Here is an 11,530-nt window from a genome sequence, read left to right as displayed (position 1 = left end):
GATGGATGGAAATTCTAAGTGACTACGACTGTGATATCCAATATCACGAAGGAAAAGCAAATGTAGTTGCAGATGCTCTAAGTCGTAAGTATCATGAAAAGCAAAAGCGAGTGCGTGCTCTTAGATTAAATCTTCAAGTAGATTTAATGGAACAACTAAAGAATGTTCAAGCAATAGCAATCAAGGATGATGCTGAAGGAATGAAAGGAAGGATAAAGGAACTAGAGCAAGGCACCGATGGAATTTGGAGATTCCATAAGAAAAGGATTTGGGTACCTAAGCAAAGAAATTTAAGAGATAAGATTCTAGAGGAAGCCCATAAATCTAGGTATACCATGCACCCAGGAAATAATAAGATGTACCAAGATTTAAGAAATAATTTCTGGTGGATAGGAATGAAAAAGGACATAGCTAGATATGTATCTAAGTGTCTGACCTGTTCGCAAGTTAAAGCAGAACACCAGAAACCTTCAGGGTTACTCCAACAGTTAGAAATGCCTGTTTGGAAATAGGAACTAATAACTATGGATTTCGTTACTAAGTTGCCCAAAACTAGGAAAGGTAATGACGCGATTTGGGTAATTGTGGATCGATTAACCAAATCAGCTCATTTTCTACCCATGAAGGAAACCTTTAATATGGAGAGATTAGCTAAGCTATACGTAGACGAAGTAGTATCCTTACATGGAGTTCCACTCTCCATAGTATCGGATAGAGATAGTCGTTTCACTTCACATTTCTGGACAAGTTTCCAAGAAGCCATGGGGACTAGGCTGAACTTAAGCTCGGCATATCATCCCCAAACAGACGGGCAAAGTGAAAGGACGATCCAAACCCAGGAAGACATGCTTAGAGCATATGTAATAGATTTCGGTGGAAACTGGGATAACCACCTACCCTTAATTGAATTCTCCTATAACAATAGTTATCATTCAAGCATCGAAGCTGCCCCGTTCGAAGCACTATACGGACGTAAGTGTAGAACTCCAGTTTGCTGGGCAGAAATAGGAGAAAGTCAATTATCAGGCCCTAAAATAGTGCAAGAAACCACCGACAAGATCACTCAAATCAAGAAAAGACTGAAAACGGCTCGAGATCGCCAGAAAATTTATGCCGACAATCGATGCAAGCCACTAGAATTTCAAGTGGGAGACAGGGTACTCCTAAAAGTTTCTCCTTGGAAAGCGGTAGTCCGCTTTTGTAAGAAAGGAAAGCTAAGTCCAAGGTACATAGGACCATTCCCAGTAACTCAAAGAATAGGACCAGTTGCATATCGCTTACAACTACCAGAAGAATTAGCCGGAGTACATGACGTATTTCATATATCTAACCTCAAGAAATGTTTATCTGACGAGTCCCTGGTAGTAGCTCTTCCGGATATAGAGGTAAATGAAAAGCTAAAATTTGTTGAGAAACCACTCCAAATAGAAGACAAAAAGGTTAAGTTTCTCAAGCACAAAAGACTAGTACTGGTCAAGGTCAAGTGGGATTCAAAAAGAGGACCTGAGTATACCTGGGAGCTGGAATCGGAAATGAAGCGAAAGTATCCTCACTTATTTCAGTAAATCTCGAGGACGAGATTTTAAATAAGGTGGGGAGGATGTAAGGACCTGCAAAAATGTCCCAAAACGACTCATAAGTAAAAACCCGGACCCCTAAAACCCCAATGTACATGAAAAACCAAGAAAACAAGATTTCTGGGTTTCACGCGGGCCGCGTAAGAGTAAGGTTAGGCTTACGCGGGCCGCGTTAACATAAAGTTGACCGTATAAGTGTTCCGGGCCACGTGTCGCACACGTGGCGGACCTACCGATGACACGCTAGCCCTACACGTAGACCAGGGGCCCTCGCGGGCCGCGTAAGCTCTTGTTAAGGTTTATGCGGGCCGCGTAAAACTCATTTTTCTGCTATAACTAGCCTGTGCATGGGATATTCACCTGTGCTCGAAAATTTCATTCAAACACGAAGTATACTGCTCAAATTCGAAGTTTTAAGTAGGGAAACGCTGCTACGATTACAGGGTATTAACTCGATCACTTCTACGATACAATGTCCGATCGATTGAAACCAATCTGATGGATGTTTAAGTGCTGCCCAAATTAGGGCTATACTTTGTCATTCGTCGTGAGGGTTTTAATCTCGTGAGCTTATCATAAATGTTGTATTAAGTTACTTACCTAGTTTCGTGTGCATTGTTATTTAAACTAGGTTACAAGGCTAAATCAGTAGGCTAAACTCTGCCCAATTAACTCTGCAATGTGAGTCATTCTCTTTTTATTAAAAGTGTTTTACAATACTCCAATTATTTTCAAAGTTATAGTTACAGGGATTAAGTCGTGGTTATCTTGAATCACTGGCAAGTGGGGTATTGTGCACATTACTAATTTCTGACGGTTAGGCTCATAAACCTAACAGTGATAATCATCGCTACTTGGGTGAAAGGACCCAATAGTGGTATGACCATCGTCACCAGGGTATGACACGGCGCCAGATAAAAATAAGATAAAAGCCATTGTAATCGCTATTATGCTGTAATTTATAGCTATGTGTCGTTTTATCAAAATTGAGTGACTCGCCAGTATTTCCCCGCTGATAAAATCTGTTTAAAACATGTTTCAGGTGACTTACTGTGAATCAAAGAAAAGTGCTACGGAGCACTCACAAGCTTGAAGTAGTGGCTCAGTTAAATAAATAAACATGTTTTGTAAAACAGGAAATTTCCTCGTGAAATTCCTCTATTGTAAATTTCGGGGTTGTACCAAATTATGAAATAAAATAAATTGGGCATTTTCAAGTTTTGAAAGCTCCTGTTAAACTTCCGTTGTCAACTCCAATAATAAATACCACGGGTTTCTGTCCCGCGGCTCCTGAACCGGGTCACACCGAGCCGGGGGCCGTGACATTTGTTGGTATATTCCCCAACATAATCTTATAAAATATACACATAAAATCCCATGTGGGGGCCACTCGGGCCGGATTTTGATGTGGGGGGGGGGTAAAGTGTAAAATTTTGGAAGTTGGGGGTTTAAAGTGCAAACTAGAAGGTTTAAGTATGTTTAAGTGTGTTTAGGTGTTTTTATGATTTTTAAGGTGTTCTACCACCAATACTAGCTTAATATCATAAAACATTACTTCTAGTAAAATTTTGATGTCCCGGTTATTGTCCGGTTGTTCGGTTCGTTACGGTTCGTTAAAGTGCTGAATTGCGCCGTTTCACTAAGTATGAAGCACCTTTTGTGGCAGGTTTAATTATCGACACTTAGGAAAGTATTCAGGACCATTTAATCATATTTCTGCATGATATTAGATTGTTTAAATGCTGTATTTTGCTGAATTTTTTAGGATTCTGCAATTTATGTGAGTTTTAGGCACTTTCCGGCACTTAAACTATCTATAGGAAGGCAGTTTTATGATCCTTACTTTCCTACACACTATACTAGTGTAAGACTTGGTTTCTGGCTCATTCTGTGTCTCAATACCTAGTCTGTCTATGTACTGAACTCCGTCAGCATTTCTCTGATTTGCCGGATAACTGTGCTTACTGTGTTTCGTGCATCTCTTGAGTCAATAAAGTTCTCATGCAATAATGACATGACCTTAAGCAATATATGATGCACATGTAGGTATATGGTAATAATCAGAAAGCAATTCAAGTCATAACTTGTAAATCGGCACAGTCATTAATCATTAATTATTGTCTAATTAATTGTACGGATACATGCAAATTTGGCAGTTGTCACACGTTAAACCACAAAACCTTGGTGCGTCTTTTTCTAGTAGGTATTTGGTGGTCGAAAGACAATATCCAGAACAGTGGAAAGTTCAAATGAGAAGAAATTTTTTGTAAGAAGAAAAAAGAAGAAATTTCAACCAATAAGAATGCTTTATTTTACTTCATTTAATATAAGTATTTAATGTTACTATAAGGTACATTGGTAAATCTACATAGGTCATTAATTTGTAGTTTTCCTCTTTAATAGCTAACTACATTAATTTTTTTGTAACTTATCTTCAAAATATATATTTTTTCAAAAAATAAAATAAAATAATTTAAAGTGTAGGATAAATTACGAGTTGTGTAGGATAAATTTCAACGTGTAGGATGAATTTCGAAATATGTAGGATAACATGTTATGTGTGTAGGCAAAAAAAAGTTACTGTGGAGGATAATAGTCTTTATGAATAATTAATTAGTCAAAAATGATAATAAATGAGATAAGTGAAAAAACAATTTAATGTTTTACAAAATTACCCTTTGTTCTTTTTCTTCTCAATTAAATTTTCTTCTCAAATGAACATTCCCCATCCAGAATAAGAGGCTGTTTGTTTACTTCTTAATGAGGCTCTTAATGGTTCAGACCTCTTACTGGTTTAGCACTTAATGGTTCAGACTGTTTGTTTCACGAGCAGATGTCTGAATGGTTCAGACATTTGCATCTGAATGGTTAAGATTTATACAGAGTCTGAATGGTTAAGACCTATAATCTGAATTGGTCAGACATTTGCCTCTGAACGGTTAAGCTTTATATAGGCTCTTAATGGTTCAGAGCTCTTACTGGTTCAGCACTTAATGGTTCAGAGCACTTACTGGTTCAGCACTTAACTATTCAAATGTTGTCAAACAACCCCTAAGTGTTATATATATATATATATATATTATATTATATACATATAAATGGAAAGAGCTCATGAATAGTATTTGCTCTTGATTTTTTCTATCAATTGGATCATTATATTCTAAAAAGATTGAAATAAAGATGGCTAAATTCGCAAAACCAATTTGATTGCAGGGTGTTTGATTTTCCATTGATCTTACGTAATATATTTCAACTTCATTTTATGTCAATATTTTTTTAGCAAAACTTATTAATATATATTTTATTCACATACTTAATTAATATTACCTACAATGCTATGCAGTTAACGCGGTAAAATACCGGATATCGGTTAAGGTCCGATATTTGAAATATAGGTTATCTCGGTGAGATATCGGTAATTTTAATGTAATGCCGAATTTATATATATAGCAATTTAACACCAATGAGTAGGAGTTGTGTAGAAAGTCTATTTTTCCTAGAAAGTCTAGGAAGCAATAATAATTGGACATGTGTCATGGATGTATTTTAACTAGAAGGACAAACAAGTAATTTCACATTTTAATTTTATATTTGGTAATTATCTGCAGTAACTAATATTTGCATGATCTTGTATGTAACCGATTATGTGCATGATTTTAGGGATTATGGTTGTTTTTGAATCCAAATCTCTTCCAAATATCACGAACTCGAAACACATATATATTTTCGATCCTTTTATTCTTCACCAGCATCATTCATATTCAATAATTTTTCAGATTTGATCCTTTTATTCTTCACCAGCATCATTCATATTCAATAATTTTTCAGAGTGAAAAATCATGGCTTCAAACACACTTGCTGATGGTGGAGATGGTAATTTCAGGTTTTTTTCTTTACCTTTGTAGTATTTTGTGTTGTTTATTATCATTTATCTGCAAAACCGTCAGATTTTTCTTGGTGCTGTGTTTTAACAGCCAGAGAGGTTGAGGTTTTTATGTTAATTGATTCTATAAGGTGACTCATGTTTTGTAATCTGAAGATCAATTTTTGTTTTTTAAGATATATCATGGTGTGTTTTTAATTCCATATTTGTCATTTATATATGCCAAACCATCAGCTTGTTCTTGGTGTTGTGTTTTAACTCTTCCTGAGGAACCATCAAACTGATATATCTAATGTGTCTTAACAGTTATTGAGGTTGAAGTCAATTTTTTTTTTTAAAGTTTCCTTTGAATGATGTGTTTTAAAATTAATGTGTTTTAACAGATATTGAGGTTGAAGTCAATGTTTTTTATAGTTTCATTGAATGATGTGTTTTAACTTGCATTATGTTGTTTTTTCCCATGGTTATTAGTTTCTTAGCATTCAGGTTAGATTTTTTTGTTTTGGTGTTTTATATATGCCAAACCATCAGCTTGTTCTTGGTATTGTGTTTTAACTCTTTCTGAGGAACCATCAGCCTGACATATGTAATGTGTTTTAACAGTTATTGAGGTTAAAGTCAATTTTTTTTATAGTTTCCTTAAATAACGTGTTTTAAAAGTAATGTGTTTTAACAGATACTGAGGTTGAAGTCAATGTTTTGTAGATGCACCCAATTACCAATTACGTGGTGTTGAACAAGTTTCTCCAAACTCGGGAACAAAGAGATATATTCCAGATTCACCCTCTTCGTTGACGCCGGCAGAGGGCATGTTATTTGACACAGTTGATGTTGCGTATAACTTTTACAAAGCTTATGCAGAAGCTGGAGGTTGGACTGTTAGGAAGGGCACACAGCACGAGAACCGTGGTATTGTTATAAACAAGTATTTTTTTTTGTTCAAAGGAGGGTCAAAAAGAGTTTCGACCGGTCGATACTTTAGCCGAACAACCGTCTGATAGGTGGGTACGTAGGGTACCATCCAAAAGGACCGGATGCCAAGCTGCGATCAGAATAAAGCTTACTGATGCCAAGAAGTATTTGCTGTATCATTTCACAGAGGCGCACAACCATGATTTTGTGCACGAAGAAGATTTACATCTTCTCAAGGAAAACCTGGGTATTAATCGTGCGCACGAAGAGATGATAAACAAGATGTCAAATCTCAACATTGGTCCTGCTCGTGCATTTAACATTATGAAGGAAGTGTATGGTGGGTTCGACAAAGTCGGTGCGACCAAAGTCGATTTCAAAAACTTCAAGAAAGAATTAAATCTGTTTATCGGAGAGTTTGATGCTGAAATGTTTGTCAAGCGACTAATGAGGAAAAAGGAGTTTTTACCGAACTTCTCTTGCGAATATGAAACGACAGACGAAGGTGTGTTGAAGTGCATTTTTTAGGCCGACGAGGATATGAAGAGGAATTATTATATGTTTGGAGACGTTATATCATTTGATGCTACCTACAAGCGGAACAAGTATCGACGAGATTAATTTTTTATATATTCATTGTGTTTTAAACCCTACTGTGTTATAAATACATTATCATCTTTTGTCATCACTGATTGTTTGTTTGCAGGTATAACATGATGTTTGTCCCTTTCACTGGGATTGATAATCACAATAGGAACGTCACACTTGGTGCTGCAATTCTCGGTTCTGAAACGGCAGAGAGGTATAGCTGGTTACTTAAGGCGATCAAGAACGCATATGGGTACGCGCCTCCCGTAATCGTTACTAACCAAGACCCTGCGATGAAAAGGGCTATAGCGGATGTTTGGCCTGAGTCAAGGCATCGATTATGTATGTGGCACATCATGGATAAACTCACTACAAAGGTCTGTTATTTCTATGACAGGGTTTTCTTTTTTTACATGTGTATTTTTTACTGTGTTTTAATTTTTGTTTTTTAACATACATGCTAAAATATTCCTTTAGGTCGGTGCTGCCCTGTGTGCAAATACATATTTCAGGAAAAGATTGTCTGCAGTTGTTTGGACTGATTCTCTATTGCCTGAAGCGTTTGAGACTGAATGGGCAGATATTTTAAATGATTTCGGTTTAACCGACCATGAATGGCTCACGTATATATACGGGCTACGTGAATCATGGATTCCAGCTTACTATCGCGACGAAGAAATGTCTGGTCTTATGCGGACATCATCTAGGTCCGAAAGCGAGAATTACTTTTTTTGGCAAGATTAGCAATCCAAAGTGCACGTTGGTTGAATTTCTTAGCCACTTCGACACAGCTATTGAAGCGCAAAGACTCGAGCATCGAAAAAACGTTCATGACACTAGATACACCAACCCTGAAGAGTGGAGTGATTTTGTTCTCGAGAAGCAAGCAATTCAGATATATACCAGAACTATATTTTTTGATGTTCAACTCGAGATTCAACATGCTATTCATCGTTGTACTAGTGTCAGATTAGATCACGTCGGTGATTTCATTAAGTTTTTTATAAAGGATCTCGATCAGCCATGTTCTCCGTTCTTCGAGGTGATATTGTGTTTTAGGTTATGTATACATTATTTTTTTTAATTATCCATCTTTTATATGAACTGTGTTTTATGGATATTCAATGTTACAGGTTATGATACGCGAAGAGGATGTTACTGTTAAGTGGTTTGAGCAGTTTGGATTGTTGTGCAGACACATTTTTTGTGTGTTACGGATTCTTGGTGTAAGGGAGTTTCCGAAACAATATATATTGAGGCATTGGACGCGTGAAGCTGTTCCAAATAGTTCCCCTGGGTCAATTCTTACGGATGGTGGAGATCCAGATCGTAGTGAGGAGGTTAACCGTTGTGTTCATGAGATTAGTCACGCAACTGAGTATGTTGTGAACAAGTTGATTTCAAAATTTGATCAGTTGTGTAATTTTCGTGATCATATCAAGCAGTTTATGTCAGTCGCTGATGAAGCTCAGATAAATGCACCTCCCAAGACACGACATAATCGATTTGCTGAACTGCTGGGAGTTGCTCCAGAGAGCACGACCACTATCCATGTTCCAGTTGGTACAGGTTCAAGGGTTGTGGTTCTCATAAACGCCTTAAATCTCAAAAGGAGCGAGCCATAAGTCAGTCTGGAAGTAAACGTCGTCAATGTTCATTATGTAAAAAATATGGTCATAACAGAGTAACGTGTTGGAAATACACCGTGGCTGTGCCTGAGGCAGGTGCTTCGCAGAATGCTGAAGGTAATGATGCTACAATTGCTGAAGGAGACGCTGATACAGTTGTTGAAGGTAATGGTCCTGGATCAAACGATGCTGATGATGTGTTTTACACATCTGGGAATGATGCAGATATGGATGATGAAGACATGGCAGAGTAGGATCCTTTTTATTAAAATTTTAAGTCTTTTGCTGAACTATTCATTTTTCTGTTTTATTCTTCTCGTGTGTTTGTTTTGGATTTTTTTTGGTTGATTTTAAGACTTGTTGGGTTGGACATTTATGTTCTTGTTGCTTTGTGTTTTAGTGTTAACTTTGTTTTTTAAATAGCCTCTGGTGTTTTATATGATGCTTGATTTGTTCGTGGTTTTGGTATACAGTTTAATTTGTAAAGCTATTAAAATGTGTTTTAACTTTGTTTAAATTATACAGTTACTTGATGAAACAGATAGGCTGGTTTCCAGATCACAATATTTTCATAATGTATATAGGCTGTGTTTTAAGAGTTCATACATTAATACAAACTGTATGTCTTATGTAGATCCAAACAAAGTAACATTATCGACATAAATTCACAATGTCAAAGAGTTTCAAACTATTATAGTTGACATTTTTATCGACAGGAAACAAAAAAATAACACTGAACACACTGAACATATTCTAATATATAAAATTCCAAAAGATAACACCACCAACAAAATGTTAAAACTGTTTTTGTAAAACATCACATATTACTTCAACAAACCACCGCCAACGAAATGTTTTAAGTTGAAAACATCCCATTTTAATTACTTCTCCAGTCTTTCATTGATTGCGTCGAAGGCTTTTGCTTCTAGCCTCTTTTTTTCATCGACCGACAACTTTTTATATTTAGCAACTTCAGCTTCAACAAAACCTTTTTATTCGTTTGCGTCACTTAGGAGCATCTTCGTAATGTACTTATGCCTGAGATCATCAATTTCTTTGCGCTGCTTGTATGTAATCTCACCCGCATCAGTGCACTCGTTTGAGAATCCGCATTCCCAACCTTTTCCAGCTACGCCCTTGTATGTTTCCATATGGCGCATAAGGAAAACGCCACAATCGATTACATTATGTTTTATACGCCATGGCATCTCCAATCGTACCGTATCAACTTTACCGATCGCCCCGCCCGCTGGATGCCCAATTTTTTTTTCCAAATACACTGATAAAGCATCACGCTGCATGATAAACAATTTAATCAGAGATGTGTTTTAAAACTAAATTCATGTAAATGCACAGATTGTGCCATAGGTTTGTTTACGTATACCCGTTATTAACAAAGGGAATAATTTAAAATTCTGATGAAGTGTGTTTTAAGTTCATACTATTGTTATTATGTAGTGGCATATTACACTGTGTTTTAAAGTATTAATAGTGCTGATAACTTATCTTTTCAGTGTCAATTGTGTTTTAACATCAAAATTTAAAATTCTGCTGAAGTGTGTTTTAAGTTAATAATATTTGTTATTATGTTGTGTCACATTACCCTGTGTTTTAAAGTATTAATAGTGCTGATAACGTATCATTCAGTTTCAATTGTGTTTTAACATCAAACTTTATACATATATAACTTTATGTACTATCTCAAAACTTTTTGCAGGTTGTTAATTGTGTTTTAACAAATATGTAATCAATTGGCATGCATTTGTATAACAAAGGACGCTTGTAGTTTATATATAGAGGGGCGTACCAATTTTTCCAGCCGTTTGTTGTATTTGGCTTGCATCGACATATCCTTAGCGCTGTTGTCCAAAACCTCTACCTTCATGTCCCTTAAATTAAAACATACGCAATAGAAATGATCGTCGTGTAAGACTGGAACAAAGATGAGCGACTTGTCAGGTATCTTTTTCACATCAGCAGAAATTAAGACCGGTTCAGTGTTTTCTGCGAATGATTTTGACCTTGATTTTACACTTTTTTTGTAGTCGTCTTCATTCTGCATTTTAAATTGATTGTGTTAAACAATATTTCAAAAGTAGTAAACTTATATTACAAGGTCATTATGATCAGCCTTACCAACATATTTATTGAACAGAACAGGCGTGCGATGCTCCCCTTTTGCTTGAATTTTTCTTCATAATTCAACAAATCCGCCCATGCGCTTATTACCAATATGTGCAATTCCATTCCCGGCATTAATGATTCGAGCGGAGATCTCATAACCGGCACTCCTCTCTTAGTTCTAAACACAACATCCCTAATGTATACAAACAAGTTTCAAACAATGTGTTATAATAATTTCAGACGAATCACTTTCAAACATTGTGTCTTAACATATTTTGTAGAAAAATTCGTATTATGAATGGCATTTTTATAACATACCACATTGAACCCCAGGCTGAAAACATGTATGACCTGACTGAGACCTCAGCGTTTTCAAGCTTTGCCCTAATCTCTACTGCCCGCTTCACGTATGGAGACCTTAGAGCATCGGTCAACTCTGTTTGTCTTTGCGGTCTTACTTCCCACTTTCCAAGGTCCAACTCGCGTATAAGCTGCCCACGTCTAATCGAATATTCATATTCCTCCTGTGTTTTTTGGGAGATCGGTGTGACGACGAGTGCGGGCTGCTCCACTACTGCAAGCTGAGTTGTCGGTGTGGTTGTTTTGTCAGCCGTCTTACATATCTCTTCTACCAATGAAGGTGCCCACTGCGACAACTGTGACATATCCGCATTCTCCTTATTTGCCTCTTTTTCTGGTGTTTTATCCGTAGGAGTTTGTGGTTGTCCAGTTGTCGTACATGTGGATGCAACCTTTTTCAGCTTCTCAGTCCACAATGTGTGTTTCTCTTTTATTTTCTTACTTTCGGGGTACAATTG

General features: G+C 36.6%; 1 protein-coding gene across 1 annotated transcript; it reads left to right on the top strand.

The window, feature by feature from the left end:
- Positions 1-5,416: 5,416 nt before the first annotated feature.
- On the top strand, positions 5,417-8,842 carry LOC110883086 (protein FAR1-RELATED SEQUENCE 5-like). Its single transcript, XM_035978373.1, has 8 exons — positions 5,417-5,450; positions 6,166-6,338; positions 6,406-6,887; positions 7,079-7,337; positions 7,438-7,645; positions 7,752-8,002; positions 8,094-8,338; positions 8,644-8,842. Exons 1-8 carry the CDS (start codon positions 5,417-5,419, stop codon positions 8,840-8,842), a joined length of 1,851 nt encoding a protein of 616 aa, XP_035834266.1.
- Positions 8,843-11,530: the final 2,688 nt, after the last annotated feature.

This window comes from Helianthus annuus, chromosome 10, assembly GCF_002127325.2.
Source record: "Helianthus annuus cultivar XRQ/B chromosome 10, HanXRQr2.0-SUNRISE, whole genome shotgun sequence".
NCBI lineage: Eukaryota > Viridiplantae > Streptophyta > Magnoliopsida > Asterales > Asteraceae > Helianthus > Helianthus annuus.
Note: the sequence above shows the minus strand (reverse complement) of the source record. Positions and strands in the feature narration are given on the sequence as shown.